Source organism: Oncorhynchus keta, chromosome 13 (genome assembly GCF_023373465.1).
Source record: "Oncorhynchus keta strain PuntledgeMale-10-30-2019 chromosome 13, Oket_V2, whole genome shotgun sequence".
In the NCBI taxonomy this organism is placed as follows: Eukaryota; Metazoa; Chordata; class Actinopteri; order Salmoniformes; family Salmonidae; genus Oncorhynchus; species Oncorhynchus keta.
Window position 1 is genome coordinate 2,155,476 of NC_068433.1, and position 21,209 is coordinate 2,176,684.

The 21,209-nt window shown below is 41.1% G+C and overlaps 1 protein-coding gene and 1 long non-coding RNA gene across 5 annotated transcripts; both read right to left on the reverse strand.

Annotated features, from left to right (window-relative positions):
* Positions 1–354: 354 nt before the first annotated feature.
* Positions 355–1,847, reverse strand: LOC127906880 (uncharacterized). 4 transcript variants are annotated; one of them, XR_008063021.1, is made up of 3 exons: positions 1,672–1,847; positions 1,032–1,201; positions 355–372 (listed from the first exon to the last, which is right to left on the reverse strand). It is a non-coding gene; the product is annotated as an uncharacterized LOC127906880 (long non-coding RNA). The 4 variants fall into 4 exon arrangements; XR_008063020.1 differs by lacking the exon at positions 355–372 and adding an exon at positions 563–619; XR_008063019.1 differs by lacking the exon at positions 355–372 and adding an exon at positions 773–871.
* Positions 1,848–6,053: 4,206 nt separating this feature from the next.
* LOC118380518 (leucine-rich repeat and immunoglobulin-like domain-containing nogo receptor-interacting protein 3) lies at positions 6,054–21,032 on the reverse strand. The gene is made up of 3 exons (XM_052458955.1): positions 20,773–21,032; positions 17,974–18,150; positions 6,054–6,374 (listed from the first exon to the last, which is right to left on the reverse strand). The coding sequence occupies exons 2-3, from the start codon at positions 18,130–18,132 to the stop codon at positions 6,066–6,068; spliced, it is 468 nt and encodes a 155-aa protein (XP_052314915.1). The 5' UTR covers positions 18,133–18,150; positions 20,773–21,032; the 3' UTR covers positions 6,054–6,065.
* Positions 21,033–21,209: the final 177 nt, after the last annotated feature.

The window sequence follows — 21,209 nt, forward strand, 5'->3', positions numbered from 1 at the left end:
GAACATACCTTACAGGGTTCTAGACTAGAATAGATAACATTACTTACAGGGTTCTAGACTAGAGAACACACCTTACAGGGTTCTAGACTAGATAATATACCTTACAGAGTTCTAGACTAGACTAGATAACATAACTTACAGGGCTCTAGACTAGGCTATAGAACATACCTTACAGGGCTCTAGACTAGGCTATAGAACATACCTTACAGGGCTCTAGACTAGGCTATAGAACATACCTTACAGGGCTCTAGACTAGGCTATAGAACATACCTTACAGGGCTCTAGACTAGGCTAGAGAACATACCTTACAGGGCTCTAGACTAGGCTATAGAACATACCTTACAGGGCTCTAGACTAGGCTATAGAACATACCTTACAGGGCTCTAGACTAGACTAGAGAACATACCTTACAGGGCTCTAGACTAGAGAACATACCTTACAGGGTTCTAGACTAGGCTATAGAACATACCTTACAGGGCTCTAGACTAGAGAACATACCTTACAGGGCTCTAGACTAGAGAACATACCTTACAGGGCTCTAGACTAGAGAACATACCTTACAGGGCTCTAGACTAGAGAACATACCTTACAGGGCTCTAGACTAGGCTATAGAACATACCTTACAGGGCTCTAGACTAGACTAGAGAACATACCTTACAGGGCTCTAGACTAGAGAACATACCTTACAGGGCTCTAGACTAGGCTATAGAACATACCTTACAGGGCTCTAGACTAGAGAACATACCTTACAGGGCTCTAGACTAGAGAACATACCTTACAGGGCTCTAGACTAGGCTATAGAACATACCTTACAGGGCTCTAGACTAGAGAACATACCTTACAGGGCTCTAGACTAGGCTATAGAACATACCTTACAGGGCTCTAGACTAGACTAGAGAACATACCTTACAGGGCTCTAGACTAGAGAACATACCTTACAGGGCTCTAGACTAGGCTATAGAACATACCTTACAGGGCTCTAGACTAGAGAACATACCTTACAGGGCTCTAGACTAGACTAGAGAACATACCTTACAGGGCTCTAGACTAGACTATAGAACATACCTTACAGGGCTCTAGACTAGACTAGAGAACATACCTTACAGGGCTCTAGACTAGACTATAGAACATACCTTACAGGGCTCTAGACTAGGCTATAGAACATACCTTACAGGGCTCTAGACTAGACTATAGAACATACCTTACAGGGCTCTAGACTAGACTATAGAACATACCTTACAGGGCTCTAGACTAGACTAGAGAACATACCTTACAGGGCTCTAGACTAGGCTATAGAACATACCTTACAGGGCTCTAGACTAGACTATAGAACATACCTTACAGGGCTCTAGACTATAGAACATACCTTACAGGGCTCTAGACTAGACTAGAAACATACCTTACAGGGCTCTAGACTAGGCTATAGAACATACCTTACAGGGCTCTAGACTAGACTATAGAACATACCTTACAGGGCTCTAGACTAGGCTATAGAACATACCTTACAGGGCTCTAGACTAGGCTATAGAACATACCTTACAGGGCTCTAGACTAGGCTATAGAACATACCTTACAGGGCTCTAGACTAGACTATAGAACATACCTTACAGGGCTCTAGACTAGACTATAGAACATACCTTACAGGGCTCTAGACTAGGCTATAGAACATACCTTACAGGGCTCTAGACTAGGCTATAGAACATACCTTACAGGGTTCTAGACTAGGCTATAGAACATACCTTACAGGGCTCTAGACTAGAGAACATACCTTACAGGGCTCTAGACTAGAGAACATACCTTACAGGGTTCTAGACTAGGCTATAGAACATACCTTACAGGGCTCTAGACTAGACTAGAGAACATACCTTACAGGGCTCTAGACTAGGCTATAGAACATACCTTACAGGGCTCTAGACTAGGCTATAGAACATACCTTACAGGGCTCTAGACTAGGCTATAGAACATACCTTACAGGGTTCTAGACTAGGCTATAGAACATACCTTACAGGGCTCTAGACTAGGCTATAGAACATACCTTACAGGGCTCTAGACTAGGCTATAGAACATACCTTACAGGGCTCTAGACTAGGCTATAGAACATACCTTACAGGGCTCTAGACTAGGCTATAGAACATACCTTACAGGGCTCTAGACTAGGCTATAGAACATACCTTACAGGGCTCTAGACTAGGCTATAGAACATACCTTACAGGGCTCTAGACTAGGCTAGAGAACATACCTTACAGGGTTCTAGACTAGGCTATAGAACATACCTTACAGGGCTCTAGACTAGGCTATAGAACATACCTTACAGGGCTCTAGACTAGGCTATAGAACATACCTTACAGGGTTCTAGACTAGGCTATAGAACATACCTTACAGGGCTCTAGACTAGGCTATAGAACATACCTTACAGGGCTCTAGACTAGAGAACATACCTTACAGGGCTCTAGACTAGGCTAAAGAACATACCTTACAGGGCTCTAGACTAGACTAGAGAACATACATTACAGGGCTCTAGACTAGGCTATAGAACATACCTTACAGGGCTCTAGACTAGAGAACATACCTTACAGGGCTCTAGACTAGGCTATAGAACATACCTTACAGGGCTCTAGACTAGGCTATAGAACATACCTTACAGAGTTCTAGACTAGTGAACATGCCTTACAGTGTTCTAGATTAGAGATTGTACCGCACAGGGTTCTTGACTGCAGAACATACCATACAGGGTTCTAGACTAGACTTACGAACATACCTTACAGGGTTCTAGACTAGAACAGAGATCATACCTTATAGGGTTCTAGACATACCTTACAGGGCTCTAGACTAGGCTATAGAACATACCTTACAGGGCTCTAGACTAGACTAGAGAACATACCTTACAGGGTTCTAGACTAGGCTATAGAACATACCTTACAGGGTTCTAGACTAGAGAACATAATATATGTTATGTGTTGCTGTTTGTGTCGCACTGCTTTGCTTTATCTTGGCCAGGTCACTGGTGTAAATGAGAACTTGTTCTCAACTAGCCTACCTGGTTAAATAAAGGTGAAATAAAAATAAATAAAAAATGTAATAGGGGTTTCTAGACTAGACTAGATAATGTATTTTACAGGGCTCTAGACTAGAGAGCATACCTTACAGGGTTTCTAGACTAGATAATGTATTTTAAGGGTTCTAGAATAGAGAACTTACCCCACAGGGTTCTTGACTAGAGAACATACCTTACAGGGTTCTAGACTAGAGAACATACCTTACAGGGTTCTAGACTAGAGAACATACCTCAAGAGAACTTGTTCTCAGACTAGAGAACATGGTTAAATACAGGTGAAATAAACTAAATAACAAAATGTAATAGGGGTTTCTAGACTAGACTAGAACATGTATTTTACAGGGCTCTAGACTAGAGAATGTACCTTACAGAAGGTTTCTAGACTAGATAATGTAGGGAACTTCAGGGTTCTGGAATAGAGAACCACTTCAGGCATGGTTCTGATGAGAACTACCTTACAGGGTTCTATGGCTGGGAGAACAAACATCAGAGGGTTCTAGAACAGAGAACATACGGTTCTGGAAAGTTCCAGACTAGAACAAACAACATGGGTTTAATTGACTGACTAGCTGAACTAGCATACAGCTGACTACAAGCTACTGACTAGCTAACCAACTAGCTGACTGACTAGCTAACTGACTAGCTGACTGACAGCTGTTCTGACTAGCTAACTGACTAGCTGACTGACTAGCTAACCCTAGCTGACAGAAGACTAGCTGACTGACTAGCTGACTGAACTAGCTAACTGACTAGCTGAACTGACTAGCTCCAGGCATGATTCTGATGTGGTTCTGCTGACTGAACTAGCTAACTGACTAGCTGACTGACTAGCTAACCAACAGAGGGGCTAACAGACTGAACAGAGATACGGTTCTGACTGAAAGCTGACAGGATCTAGAACAAACAACATGACTGACTAGCTAACTGACTAGCTGACTGACTAGCTGACTGACTAGCTGACTGACTAGCTGACTGACAAGCTGACTGACTAGCTAACCAACTAGCTGACTGACTAGCTGACTGACTAGCTGACTGACTAGCTGACTGACTAGCTAACTGACTAGCTGACCGACTAGCTGACTGACTAGCTGACTGACTAGCTGACTGACTAGCTGACTGACTAGCTAACTGACTAGCTGACTGACTAGCTAACTGACTAGCTGACTGACTAGCTAACTGACTAGCTGACTGACTAGCTGACTAGCTGACTGACTAGCTAACTGACTAGCTGACTGACTAGCTGACTGACTAGCTAACTGACTAGCTGACTGACTAGCTAACTGACTAGCTGACTGACTAGCTAACCGACTAGCTGACTGACTAGCTAACTGACTAGCTGACTGACTAGCTGACTGACTAGCTGACTGACTAGCTGACTGACTAGCTGAAGCTGACTGACTAGCTAACTGACTAGCTGACTGACTAGCTGACTGAGCTAACCGACTAGCTGACTGACTAGCTAACTGACTAGCTGACTGACTACTGACTAACTGACTAGCTGACTGACTAGCTAACTGACTAGCTGACTGACTAGCTAACCGACTAGCTGACTGACTAGCTAACTGACTAGCTGACTGACTAGCTGACTGACTAGCTGACTGACTAGCTAACTGACTAGCTGACTGACTAGCTAACCGACTAGCTGACTGACTAGCTAACCAACTAGCTGACTAGCTAGCTGACTAGCTGACTGACTAGCTAACTGACTGACTAGCTGACTGACTAGCTGACTGACTAGCTGACTGACTAGCTAACTGACTAGCTAACCGACTAGCTGACCGACTAGCTGACCGACTAGCTAACCGACTAGCTAACCGACTAGCTGACTGACTAGCTGACTGACTAGCTGACTGACTAGCTGACTGACTAGCTGACTGACTAGCTGACTGACTAGCTGACTGACTAGCTAACTGACTAGCTGACTGACTAGCTGACTGACTAGCTAACTGACTAGCTGACTGACTAGCTAACCAGCTAAATAACTAACTGACTAGCTAACTGACTAGCTAACCAGCTAAATAACTAACTGACTAGCTAACTAGCTAACCAACTAGCTGACTGACTAGCTAACTGACTAGCTAGCTAGCTAACTAACTAGCTAACTAGATAACTTACTAACAAACCAACTGACTAACTGACTAGCTAAATAACTAACTGACTAGCTAACTGACTCACTAGCTAGCTAACCAACTAGCTGACTGACTAGCTAACTAGCTAAATAACTAACTGACTAGCTAACTGACTAGCTAACTGACTAGCTAACCAGCTAAATAACTAACTGACTAGCTAACCAACTAGCTGACTGACTAGCTAACTGACTAGCTAACTGACTAGCTAGCTAGCTAACTAACTAGCTAACTAGATAACTTACTAACAAACCAACTGACTAACTGACTAGCTAAATAACTAACTGACTAGCTAACTGACTCACTAGCTAGCTAACCAACTAGCTGACTGACTAGCTAACTAGCTAAATAACTAACTGACTAGCTAACTGACTAGCTGACTGACTAGCTAACTGACTAGCTAACCAACTAGCTGACTGACTAGCTAACTAGCTAAATAACTAACTGACTAGCTAACTGACTAGCTGACTGACTAGCTAACTAGCTAAATAACTAACTGACTAGCTAACTGACTAGCTGACTGACTAGCTAACTGATTCACTAGCTAGCTAACCAACTAGCTGACTGACTAGCTAACTAGCTAAATAACTAACTGACTAGCTAACTGACTCACTAGCTAGCTAACTAACTAGCTAACTTACTAACAAACCAACTGACTAACTGACTAGCTAAATAACTAACTGACTGACAAGCTAACTAACTAGTTAACTTACTGACTAGCTAACTAACTAACTGACTGACTAACTATCTAGGTAACTAACTAACTGACTAGATAACTGACTAGCTAACTAACTAACTAACTAGATAACTAAATGGCTAGCTAACTAGATAACTAACTAACTAGCGAATCAGGTAACCAAACAATTAACCAATAAACAAATCAACTAATTAAGTGGCGTACTGACCTGTAGCAGCCTGAGCCCAGAGAAGGACAGGTCGTCTAGTGTCTCCAGAATGTTCTGGTCCAGATAGAGTTCTAGCAGGCCCGGCGTGGCCCTGAAGGAGTGAGGGGGCAGGGTTCTAATGCGGTTCCCTACCAGGCGTAGAACCCCTAGAGTGGGGAGAATCGGGCCGGGGGACAGGGGAACCTCTGGAACTGCGTTGTGGCTCAGATCTATTTCATAGAGCTCTGGGAAGTGACTATAGGAGGACCAGGTTAGACTGGAGAACTGGTTCTGGGTGAAGATCAGCACCTAGAACACAGGAGAGATGATGATAATGTAGTATAGTATAGTAGAATAGAGGAGATATGATGATAATGTAGTATAGTAGATGAGAAATGATAATGTAGTATAGTATAGTATATAATATAAATATGCCCTGTATATACAACACAAATACACCCTGTATATACAATATAAACACACCCTGTATATACAGTATAAACACACCCTGTATATACAACACAAAATACACCCTGTATATACAATATAAACACACCCTGTATATACAGTATAAACACACCCTGTATATACAGTATAAACACACCCTGTATATACAATATAAACACACCCTGTATATATACAATATAAACACACCCTGTATATACAGTACAAATACACCCTGTATATACAATATAAACACACCCTGTATATACAGTATAAACACACCCTGTATATACAATATAAACACACCCTGTATATACAATATAAACACACCCTGTATATACAGTATAAACACACCCTGTATATACAGTATAAACACACCCTGTATATACAATATAAACACACCCTGTATATACAATATAAACACACCCTGTATATACAATATAAACACACCCTGTATATACAATATAAACACACCCTGTATATACAATATAAACACACCCTGTATATACAACATAAACACACCCTGTATATACAGTATAAACACACCCTGTATATACAGTATAAACACACCCTGTATATACAGTATAAACACACCCTGTATATACAGTATAAACACACCCTGTATATACAGTATAAACACACCCTGTATATACAGTATAAACACACCCTGTATATACAGTATAAACACACCCTGTATATACAATATAAACACACCCTGTATATACAGTATAAACACACCCTGTACATACAGTATAAATACACCCTGTATATACAATATAAACACACCCTGTACATACAATATAAACACACCCTGTATATACAGTATAAACACACCCTGTATATACAATATAAACACACCCTGTATATACAGTATAAATACACCCTGTATATACAATATAAACACACCCTGTATATACAATATAAACACACCCTGTATATACAGTATAAACACACCCTGTATATACAGTATAAACACACCCTGTATATACAATATAAACACACCCTGTATATACAGTATAAACACACCCTGTATATACAGTATAAACACACCCTGTATATACAGTATAAACACACCCTGTATATACAGTATAAACACACCCTGTATATACAATATAAACACACCCTGTATATACAATATAAACACACCCTGTATATACAATATAAACACACCCTGTATATATACAGTATAAACACACCCTGTATAAACACACCCAGTATATACCTGTATATATACAGTATAAACACACCCTGTATATACAGTATAAACACACCCTGTATATACAGTATAAACACACCCTGTATATACAGTATAAACACACCCTGTATATACAGTACAAACACACCCTGTATATACAGTATAAAACACACCCTGTATATACAGTACAAATACACCCTGTATATACAGTATAAACACACCCTGTATATACAGTATAAACACACCCTGTATATACAATATAAACACACCCTGTATATACAGTATAAACACACCCTGTATATACAATATAAACACACCCTGTATATACAATATAAACACACCCTGTATATACAATATAAACACACCCTGTATATACAATATAAACACACCCTGTATATACAATATAAACACACCCTGTATATACAATATAAACACACCCTGTATATACAATATAAACACACCCTGTATACATACAGTATAAACACACCCTGTATATACAGTATAAACACACCCTGTATATACAGTATAAACACACCCTGTATATACAATATAAACACACCCTGTATATACAATATAAACACACCCTGTATATACAATATAAACACACCCTGTATATACAATATAAACACACCCTGTATATACAATATAAACACACCCTGTATATACAATATAAACACACCCTGTATATACAACATAAATACACCCTGTATATACAATATAAACACACCCTGTATATACAATATAAACACACCCTGTATATACAGTACAAATACACCCTGTATATACAATATAAACACACCCTGTATATACAATATAAACACACCCTGTATATACAGTATAAACACACCCTGTATATACAGTATAAACACACCCTGTATATACAATATAAACACACCCTGTATATACAGTACAAATACACCCTGTATATACAATATAAACACACCCTGTATATACAGTATAAACACACCCTGTATATACAGTATAAACACACCCTGTATATACAGTATAAACACACCCTGTATATACAGTATAAACACACCCTGTATATACAATATAAACACACCCTGTATATACAGTATAAACACACCCTGTATATACAATATAAACACACCCTGTATATACAATATAAACACACCCTGTATATACAGTATAAACACACCCTGTATATACAATATAAACACACCCTGTATATACAATATAAACACACCCTGTATATACAGTATAAACACACCCTGTATATACAGTATAAACACACCCTGTATATACAGTATAAACACACCCTGTATATACAGTATAAACACACCCTGTATATACAATATAAACACACCCTGTATATACAGTATAAACACACCCTGTATATACAATATAAACACACCCTGTATATACAGTATAAACACACCCTGTATATACAATATAAACACACCCTGTATATACAGTATAAACACACCCTGTATATACAGTATAAACACACCCTGTATATACAATATAAACACACCCTGTATATACAATATAAACACACCCTGTATATACAGTATAAACACACCCTGTATATACAGTATAAACACACCCTGTATATACAGTATAAACACACCCTGTATATACAATATAAACACACCCTGTATATACAATATAAACACACCCTGTATATACAGTATAAACACACCCTGTATATACAGTATAAACACACCCTGTATATACAATATAAACACACCCTGTATATACAGTATAAACACACCCTGTATATACAGTATAAACACACCCTGTATATACAGTATAAACACACCCTGTATATACAATATAAACACACCCTGTATATACAATATAAACACACCCTGTATATACAGTATAAACACACCCTGTATATACAGTATAAACACACCCTGTATATACAGTATAAACACACCCTGTATATACAGTATAAACACACCCTGTATATACAGTATAAACACACCCTGTATATACAGTATAAACACACCCTGTATATACAGTATAAACACACCCTGTATATACAGTATAAACACACCCTGTATATACAGTATAAACACACCCTGTATATACAGTATAAACACACCCTGTATATACAATATAAACACACCCTGTATATACAATATAAACACACCCTGTATATACAATATAAACACACCCTGTATATACAGTATAAACACACCCTGTATATACAATATAAACACACCCTGTATATACAATATAAACACACCCTGTATATACAATATAAACACACCCTGTATATACAATATAAACACACCCTGTATATACAGTATAAACACACCCTGTATATACAGTATAAACACACCCTGTATATACAATATAAACACACCCTGTATATACAATATAAACACACCCTGTATATACAGTATAAACACACCCTGTATATACAATATAAACACACCCTGTATATACAGTATAAACACACCCTGTATATACAATATAAACACACCCTGTATATACAGTATAAACACACCCTGTATATACAATATAAACACACCCTGTATATACAGTATAAACACACCCTGTATATACAACACAAATAGACCCTGTACATACAATACAAATACCCTGTATATACAATATAAATATGCCCTGCATATACAGTATAATATATACCAAATCAAATTTTATTAGTCACATGCGCTGAATACAAGAGTTGTAGTAGACCTTACGGTGAAATGCTTAGTTACGAGCCCCTAACAAACAATGCCGTTTAAAAAAAGACATAAGAATAAGAAATAAAAGTAACAATTAATTGAAGAGCAGAAGTAACATAACAATGTGGAGGCTATATACAGGGTGTTACGGTACAGAGTCAATGTGGAGGCTATATACAGGGTGTTACGGTACAGAGTCAATGTGGAGGCTATATACAGGGTGTTACGGCAAACAATGCCGTTAAAAAAGACATGTGAGGTTATATACAGGGTATTAATTGAAGTACAGAGTCAATGTGGAGGCTATATACAGGGTGTTACGGTACAGAGTCAATGTGGAGGCTATATACAGGGTGTTACGGTACAGAGTCAATGTGGAGGCTATATACAGGGTGTTACGGTACAGAGTCAATGTGGAGGCTATATACAGGGTGTTACGGTACAGAGTCAATGTGGAGGCTATATACAGGGTGTTACGGTACAGAGTCAATGTGAGGCTATATACAGGGTGTTACGGTACAGAGTCAATGTGGAGGCTATATACAGGGTGTTACGGTACAGAGTCAATGTGGAGGCTATATACAGGGTGTTACGGTACAGAGTCAATGTGGAGGCTATATACAGGGTGTTACGGTACAGAGTCAATGTGGAGGCTATATACAGGGTGTTACGGTACAGAGTCAATGTGGAGGCTATATACAGGGTGTTACGGTACAGAGTCAATGTGGAGGCTATATACAGGGTGTTACGGTACAGAGTCAATGTGGAGGCTATAGGGGCCTCCCAGGTGGCGCAGTGGTTAAGGGCACTGTACTGCAGCGCCAGCTGTGCCACCAGAGACTCTGGGCTTGCGCCCAGGCTCTGTCGTAACCGGCCGCGACCGGGAGGTCCGTGGGGCAACGCACAATTGGCCTAGCGTTGTCTGGGTTAGGGAGGGTTTGGCCAGTAGGGATATCCTTGTCTCATCGCACACACCAGCGACTCCTGTGGCGGTCCGGGTGCAGTGCACACTGTTTCCTCGGACCATGTCAATTTGTTGGTGATGTGGACACCAAGGAACTTGAAGCTCTCAACCTGCTCCACTGCTGCCCTGTCGATGAGAATGGGGGCGTGCTCGGTCCTCTTTTTCTTGTACTCCACAATCATCTCCTTTGTCTTGATCATGTTGAAGGAGACAGTGTTGTCCTGGCACCACACGGCCAGGTCTCTAACCTCCTCCATAAGGGCTGTCTCTTCATTGTCTGTGATCAATCCTACCACTGTTGTGTCATCGGCAAACTTAATGATGGTGTTGGCTGTGCAGTCATGCCTGGCCGTGCAGTCATGAGTGAACAGGGAGTGCAGGAGGGGACTGAGCACGCACCCCTGAGGGGCCCCTGTGTTGAGGATCAACGTATCAGATGTGTTGTTACCTACCCTTACCACCTGGAGGCTGCCCGCCAGGAAGTCCAGGATCCAGTTAGTCTTAGGGACCTTAGCTTATTGATGAGCTTTGAGGTCACTATGAGGTCACTATGGGGTTGAACACTGATCTGTAGTTGATGAATAGCATTCTCACATTGGTGTTCCTTTTGTCCAGGTGGGAAAGGGCAGTGTGGAGTGCAGTAGAGATTGCATCATCTGTGGATCTGTTGGGTCGGTATGCAAATTAGAGTGTATTAAGTATTTCTGGGATAATGGTGTTGATGTGGTCCATGACCAGACTTTCAAAGCACTTCATGGCTACAGATGTGAGTGCTACGGGTCGGTAGTCATTTAGGCAGGTTACCTTAGTGTTCTTGAGCACAGGCACTATGGTGGTCTGCTTAAAACATGTTAGTATTACAGACTCGGACAGGGAGAGGTTGAAAATGTCAGTGAAGACACTTGCCAGTTGGTCAGCGCATGCTCGCAGTACAGGTCCTGGTAATCCGTCTGGCCCTGCGGCCTTGTGAATGTTGACCTGATTATAAGTCTTACTCACATCAGCTGCGGAGAGCGTGATCACAGTCTTCCGGAACAGCTGGTGCTCTCATGCATGTTTTAGTGTTATTTACCTCGATGCGAGCAGAGAAGTAGTTTAGCTTGTCTGGTAGGCTCGTGTCAGTGGGCAGTTCTCAGCTGTTCTTCCCTTTCTTGTCTGTAATGTGGATATGGATTTGCAAGCCCTGCCACATCTGACGAGCTGGTGTAGTATGATTCAATCTTAGTCCTGTATTGATGCTTTGGCTATTTGATGGTTTGTCAGAGTTCATAGCTGGATTTCTTATAAGCTTCCGGGTTAGAGTTCCACTCCTTGAAAATGGAAGCTCTAGCCTTTAGCTCAGTGGGAATGTTGCCTGTAATCCATGGCTTCTGGTTGGGGTATGTACGTACGCTCACTGTGGGGATGACGTCATCGATACACTTATTAATGGAGCCAATGACTGAAGTGATGTACTGCTTAATGCCATCGGAGGAATCCCGGAACATATTCTAGTCTGTGCTAGCAAAACAGTCCTGTAGCTTAGCATCTGCTTCATCTGACCACTTAGCAACTGCTTCCTCCGTTTAATTTTTGCAAGTAAGCAGGAATGAGAAGGATAGAATTGTGGTCAGATTTTCCAAATGGAGGGCTAGGGAGAGCTTTGTATGCGTCTCTGTGTGTGGAGTAAAGGTGGTTCAGAGTTTTTTTTCCCTCTGGTTGCACATTTAACATGCTAGTAGAAATGAGGTCAAACGGATTTAGGGTTTCCCTGCATTAAAGTCCCCTGTTTGCTTATGGCCTTCTGCAGCTCATTGAGTGCGGCCTTGGTGCCAGCATCGGGTTGTGGTCAAGAGTTAACCAATCCTGTGCCAGCATCGGGTTGTGGTCAAGAGTTAACCAATCCTGTGAACGGGTTAGGCAACTCAGGTGTCTTCTACTTCAACAGCAAAGTTAGATAAGATGGACGTTTATGAAGTGGGGTCTTGTGTGAACAAAAAGGGAGTCAAGTAGCGATCTACGGATCTTTAGCGAAGTCCAGCCAACCTTTTGATACAGGCTGCAGTAATGAGTATCAAACATGTCACCTGTAACAAAACAAAGGGCTATGGTAGATGGAATCCAAAGGTTTAAGTAGCAGCTGCACTTTGATAAATAATATCACCATAATCTGTTCAGGGACTTTCCTAAACTCTATCTGTCTGTAACGAACTACTTATATCTAAACTCAGCAAAAAAAAGAAACGTCTTCACTGTCAACTGCGTTTATTTTCAGCAAACTTAAAATGTGTAAATATTTGTATGAACATAAGATTCAACAACTGAGACATAAATTGAACAAGTTCCACAGACATGTGACTAAAAGCAACGGAATAATGTGTCCCTGAAGAAAGGGGGTTGGTCAAAATCAAAAGTAACAGTCAGTATCTGGTGTGGCCACCAGCTGCATTAAGTACTGCAGTGCATCTCCTCCTCACTGCACCAGATTTGCCAGTTCTTGCTGTGAGATGTTACCCCACTCTTCCACCAAGGCACCTGCAAGTTCCCAGAAATTTCTGGGGGGAATGGCCCTAGCCCTCACCCTCCGATCCAACAGGTCACAGACATGCTCAATGGGATTGAGATCCAGGCTCTTCGCTGGCCATGGCAGAACACTGACATTCCTGTCTTGCAGGAAATCCTGCACAGAACGAGCAGTATGGCTGGTGGCATTGTCATGCTGGAGGGTCATGTCAGGATGAGCCTGCAAGAAGGGTACCACATGAGGGAGGAGGAGGTCTTCCCTGTAACGCACAGCATTGAGATTGCCTGCAATGACAACAAGCTCAGTCTGATGATGCTGTGATAGACTGTCCCAGACCATGATGGACCCTCCACCTCCAAATCGTTCCTGCTCCAGAGTACAGGCCTCAGTGTAACGCTCATTCCTTTGACGATAAATGTGATTCTGACCATCACCCCTGGTGAGACAAGACCGCGACTTGGCAGTGAAGAGCACTTTTTGCCAGTCCTGTCTGGTCCAGCGACGGTGGGTTTGTGCTGCCCTCAGTCCAGCCTCTCTCTGAACATCATCAAAGGTTAGTGATTAATTTTATCTATATTTCTGCTTTTTGTGACTCCTATATTTGGCTGGAAAAATGGCTGTGTGTTTTTCGACTTGGCGGTGATCTAACATAATCATATGTTGTGCTTTAGCTGTAAAGCATTTTTTGAAATTGGACACGATGGGTAGATTAACAAGACGCTTATCTTTACCTAGCAGAGACTTCAAATCAAATCAAATCCAATTTTATTTGTCACATACACATGGTTAGCAGATGTTAATGCGAGTGTAGCGAAATGCTTGTGCTTCTAGTTCCGACAATGCAGTGATAACCAACAAGTAATCTAACTAACAATTCCAAAACTACTGTCTTATACACAGTGTAAGGGGATAAAGAATATGTACATAAGGATATATGAATGAGTGATCGTACAGAGCAGCATACAGTAGATGGTATCGAGTACAGTATATACATATGAGATGAGTATGTAGACAAAGTAAACAAAGTGGCATAGACTTGTAGATGACCTGGAGCCAGTGGGTTTGGCAACGAGTATGAAGCGATGGCCAGCCAACGAGAGCGTACAGGTCGCAGTGGTGGGTAATTTAATGGGGCTTTGGTGAAAAAATGGATGGCACTGTGATAGACTGCATCCAATTTGTTGAGTAGAGTGTTGGAGGATATTTTATAGATGACATCACCCAAGTCGAGGATCGGTAGGATGGTCAGTTTTTTACGAGGGTATGTTTGGCAGCATGAGTGAAGGATGCTTTGTTGCGAAATAGGGAGTTGATTCTAGATTTAATTTTTGATTGGAGATGCTTAATGTGAGTCTGGAAGATGCCTACAATGAAGATTGTGAAGTTCTTTGGATTTTTACGATCTATCTTTGATAGACAGGGATAGACAGGGTCCTGAAAAGGTTTATTTTTTTGCTGAGTTTACATGAGTTTCTATGAGCCAGGTGATGTTGCAGCCTGGAAGGAGGATGGAGAGATTCTGGAAAGAGGGGAGAGGTTCTGGAAAAAGGAGGAGAGGTTCTGGAAAAAGGAGGAGAGGTTCTGGAAAAAGGAAGGAGAGGTTCTGGAAAAAGGAAGGAGAGGTTCTGGAAAAAGGAAGGAGAGGTTCTGGAAAAAGGAGGAGATGTTCTGGAAAAAGGAAGGAGAGGTTCTGGAAAAAGGAGGAGATGTTCTGGAAAAAGGAAGGAGAGGTTCTGGAAAGAGGGGAGAGGTTCTGGAAAAAGGAGGAGAGGTTCTGGAAAAAGGAGGAGAGATTCTGGAAAAAGGAAGGAGAGGTTCTGGAAAAAGGAGGAGATGTTCTGGAAAAAGGAAGGAGAGGTTCTGGAAAAAGGAAGGAGAGGTTCTGGAAAAAGGAGGAGAGATTCTGGAAAAAGGAAGGAGAGGTTCTGGAAAGAGATTCTGGAAAGAGGAGGAGAGGTTCTGGAAAAAGGAAGGAGAGGTTCTGGAAAAAGGAAGGAGAGGTTCTGGAAAGAGATTCTGGAAAGAGGAGGAGAGGTTCTGGAAAAAGGAAGGAGAGGTTCTGGAAAAAGGAAGGAGAGGTTCTGGAAAAAGGAAGGAGAGGTTCTGGAAAAAGGAAGGAGAGGTTCTGGAAAAAGGAAGGAGAGGTTCTGGAAAAAGGAGGAGATGTTCTGGAAAAAGGAAGGAGAGGTTCTGGAAAGAGATTCTGGAAAGAGGAGGAGAGGTTCTGGAAAGAGGAGGCGCGAGTGAGTGTGATGCAAAAGGAGGAGAGAGTTAGTCTCCAAAAACACTCACACAACACTCACTTCTACAGATGCACAATCGAGAGAATCCTGTCGGGCTGTATCACCGCCTGGTATGGCAACTGCTCCACCCACAACCGTAAGGCTCTCCAGAGGTTAGTGAGGTCTGCACAACGCATCACTGGGGGCAAACTACCTGCCCTCCAGGACACCTACACCACCCGATGTTACAGGAAGGCCATAAAGATCATCAAGGACATCAACCACCCGAACCACTGCCTGTTCACCCCGCTATCATCCAGAAGGCGAGGTCAGTACAGGTGCATCAAAGCTGGGACCGAGAGACTGAAAAACAGCTTCTATCTCAAGGCCATCAGACTGTTAAACAGCCACCACTAACATTGAGTGGCTGCTGCCAACATACTAACTCAAATCTCTAGCCACTTTAATCATTAAAAATTGGATTTAATAAATGTATCACTAGTCACTTTAAACAATGACACTTTATATAATGTTTACATACCCTACATTACTCATCTCATATGTACATACTGTACTCTATACCATCTACTGCATCTTGCCTATGCCGTTCAGACATCGCTCATCCATGTATTTATATTTACATATTCTTATTCATTCCTTTACACTTGTGTGTAAAAGGTAGTTGTTGTGAAATAGTTTGAAAACTTGTTAGATATTACTGCATGGTGTGAACTAGAAGCACAAGCATTTCGCTACACTCACATTAACATCTGCTAACCATGTATACAGATATATTTTACTTGATATTGAATTTATATTGATTTATTTCACCTTTATTTAAGGACTGAATGCTAAATTCAGGCTACCAAGCTTGCTAGGACAGAACAGATCCGACATGTGTATGTGACCAATAACATTCGATTTGATTTAGCTACCAGCCCAGAGTGGTGCCAGCTGTCTTCTGCCAGAGTGATGGACATCAAAGAATTGTTACCAACATCAAAAGAGAGCTGTGAATTTAAGTGTTTTAGTTATAAACGTTTCCAGTGAAGTAATTGGACTTGCTGATTCCTTCCTGAAAGAAGAAGACATCTGAAGATGTAGACCTTTTCAGTTGTTTGACATTACATAGCAGGGCACCGATGAGACACTGTTAATAATGGACATTAATGGATAATTAGTCATTCAAAGGTGAAGAAAATGACTGTGACAACGTCGCAGACTGCTTGTTTTATTTGACAGCTCTCATACAGACTACATGAACATCCTTTGTGCTTGTTATTGATATAATATATAGAAATGCTGTAAGACTGCTAGGTTGGGTTGCTATGTTTCATTGGTTGTCTTCAAGCGAGGCTACACATGAAGTAGGTTACAGTAGGCTATTCTGTGAACCGTTGTGTTGTTGCCTAAAACTGACAATGTATTTTCATTATTTTCAAGCAGAACTGTCTTGTCATTACCACGGTATTGGGGTAGGGGGCCTAACCTGTCTTAGGGCTGTTTACCAGGTGGGGAGCTATGCTATTAACCAGACACTATGAGGGGCTGTATACAGTGGGTTATTCTGAACCTTTTAGGAAAGGTGCAACTACTACTAAGTAGTAGGTTAAATGTGTTGGGCTCTGGTTGTCACTCAACCTCTCAAGACTGATCTGAGAAAAACCATAAACAGCTACGTATATCCTACCTCTTACATGTAGAAAAAACTAACTTTAAATCTTAGCTTCCATTCTACTCTACTTGTAGAGTAAAGAGGAGAGTATTGTCCTGAACTTTCTTTTACAATCATTGGACTGAGAACCTATTCAGCAGTCCAGACAACTTCTGAAATCTTGGTTAAAGCCAGAATAACTATTGAGTTTAGGTGAGTTTAGATGAATTTTGTTCTGTTGTTATAGAGATGTATAGCAGTACCTTGGTTGTCGTGTCGATGCTGGCGGGGACGTCACTAAGGTTGGTTGCCGTGCAGTTGACCCGGGGGCGGTGGTCTTTGTCACGGTCACTATGGCAACCAGTCATGGCATTGGAGTGGTGAGAGAGGGGGAGGAAGAGGAGGAGGAAGACGAGTGCCATGCTGACGGACTGAAAACCCTAGAGGAGAAACAGGTGAGAGAATCATTATGGCACCCATATGTAGTTCCCTACCGGGACCCATAGTGGCTATACAGTCGTGGCCAAAAGTTTTGAGAATGACACAAATATACATTTTCACAAAGTCTGCTGCCTCAGTTTGTATGATGGCAATTTGCATATACTCCAGAATGTTTTGAAGAGTGATCAGATGAATTGCAAAGTCCCTCTTTGCCATGTAAACTAACTGAATCCCCCAAAAAACATTTCCACTGCATTTCAGCCCTGCCACAAAAGGACCAGCTGACATCATGTCAGTGATTCTCTCGTTAACACAGGTGTGAGTGTTGACGAGGACAAGGCTGGAGATCACTCTGTCATGCTGATTGAGTTTGAATAACAGACTGGAAACTTCAAAAAAGGAGGGTGGTGCTTGGAAACATTGTTCTTCCTCTGTCAATCATGGTTACCTGCAAGGAAACACGTGCCGTCATCATTGCTTTGATCGAAAAGGGCTTCACAGGCAAGGATATTGCTGCCAGTAATATTGCACCTAAATCAAACATTTATCGGATCATCAAGAACTTCAAGGAGAGCGGTTCAATTGTTGTGAAGAAGGCTTCAGGGTGCCCAAGAAAGTCCAGCAAGCACCAGGACCGTCTCCTAAAGTTGATTCAGCTGCGGGATCTGGGCACCACCAGTACAAAGCTTGCTCAGGAATGGCAGCAGGGAGGTGAGTGCATCTGCACTCACAGTGAGGCGAAGACTTTTGGAGGATGGCCTGGTGTCAAGAAGGGCAGCAAAGAAGCCACTTCTCTCCAGGAAAAACATCAGGGACAGACTGATATTCTGCAAAAGGTGTGTGTCATGCCAACAGTAAAGCATCCTGAGACCATTCATGTGTGGGGTTGCTTCTCAGCCATGAATAAAGAATGGTACCAACACATCCTCCGAGAGCAACTTCTCCCAACCATCCAGGAACAGTTTGGTGATGAACAGTGCCTTTTCCAGCATGATGGAATACTTTGCTATAAGGCAAAAGTGATAAGGCATAACTGAAAACTAAGTGGCTCGGGGAACAAAACATCGATATTTTGGGTCCTTGATCAGGAAACTCTCCAGACCTTAATCCCATTGAGAACTTGTGGTCAATCCTCAAGAGGCGGGTGGGCAAACAAAAACCCACAAATTCTGACAAACTCCAAGCATTGATTATTCAAGAATGGGCTGCCGTCAGTCAGGATGTGGCCCAGAAGTGAATTGACAGCATGCCGGGGTGGATTGCAGAGGTCTTGAAAAAGAAGGGTCAACACTGCAAATACTGACTCTTTGCATGACCTTCATGTAATTGTCAATAAAAGCCTTTGACACTTATGAAATGCTTGTAATTATACTTCAGTATTCCATAGTAACTTCTGACAAAATATCTAAAGACACTGAAGCAGCAACTTTGAGGAAATTAATATTTGTTTCATTCTCAAAACTTTTGGTCACGATTGTACAGTATATTTACTGTAATATACACAGTCAATATATAGGGAATAGGTGGGCATTTGGGACACACTTCATGTTGATATGTTTCTACCATATTACCAGGTCATTTACAATAGAGACTGATGTTTCTACCATATTACCAGGTCATTTACAATAGAGACTGATGTTTCTACCATATTACCAGGTCATTTATAATAGAGACTGATGTTTCTACCATATTACCAGGTCATTTATAATAGAGACTGATGTTTCTACCATATTACCAGGTCATTTATAATAGAGACTGATGTTTCTACCATATTACCAGGTCATTTATAATAGAGACTGATGTTTCTACCATATTACCAGGTCATTTATAATAGAGACTGATGTTTCTACCATATTACCAGGTCATTTATAATAGAGACTGATGTTTCTACCATATTACCAGGTCATTTATAATAGAGACTGATGTTTCTACCATATTACCAGGTCATTTATAATAGAGACTGATGTTTCTACCATATTACCAGGTCATTTATAATAGAGACTGATGTTTCTACCATATTACCAGGTCATTTATAATAGAGACTGATGTTTCTACCATATTACCAGGTCATTTATAATAGAGACTGATGTTTCTACCATATTACCAGGTCATTTATAATAGAGACTGATGTTTCTACCATATTACCAGGTCATTTATAATAGAGACTGATGTTTCTACCATATTACCAGGTCATTTATAATAGAGACTGATGTTTCTACCATATTACCAGGTCATTTATAATAGAGACTGATGTTTCTACCATATTACCAGGTCATTTATAATAGAGACAGATGTTTCTACCATATTACCAGGTCATTTATAATAGAGACTGATGTTTCTACCATATTACCAGGTCATTTATAATAGAGACTGATGTTTCTACCATATTACCAGGTCATTTATAATAGAGACTGATGTTTCTACCATATTACCAGGTCATTTATAATAGAGACTGATGTTTCTACCATATTACCAGGTCATTTATAATAGAGACTGATGTTTCTACCATATTACCAGGTCATTTATAATAGAGACTGATGTTTCTACCATATTACCAGGTCATTTATAATAGAGACAGATGTTTCTACCATATTACCAGGTCATTTATAATAGAGACTTACCGTGTTGCTCCTCCTTAGACTTCAATCTGCAGCTGGTCCAGAGTCCAACACAAACATCATAGCTGGCTGAAGATATACCCAACTGTCTGGGTGTGTCTGTGTTTGTGTGCTGTGTGTTTGCTGTTTCCTGTTTCTGTGTCTGTGTGTGTGTGTATGTGTGTGTGCTGTGTATTGCGTGTATGTGTGTGTGCTGTGTATTGCGTGTATGTGTGTGTGCTGTCTATTGTGTGTATGTGTGTGTGTGTGTGCTGTCTATTGTGTCTGTGTGCTGGGTGTGTGTGTGTGTGTGTGCTGTCTATTGTGTCTGTGTGCTGGGTGTGTGTGTGTGCTGTCTATTGTGTCTGTGTGCTGGGTGTGTGTGTGTGTGTGCTGTGTGTTTGCTGTTTCCTGTTTCTGTGTGTGTGTATGTGTTGTGTATTGTGTGTATGTGTGTGTGC

What these genes read in the sequence shown, in the direction of transcription:
- LOC118380518 (XM_052458955.1), bottom strand. Translation starts at nt 18,132, where the DNA reads ATGGCACTCGTCTTCCTCCTCCTCTTCCTCCCCCTCTCTCACCACTCC. An exon ending in GCATCGACACGACAACCAAG is followed by an intron (nt 6,375 to 17,973) that starts GTACTGCTATAC and finishes CCTGTGTTCTAG; the next exon opens with GTGCTGATCTTCACCCAGAA.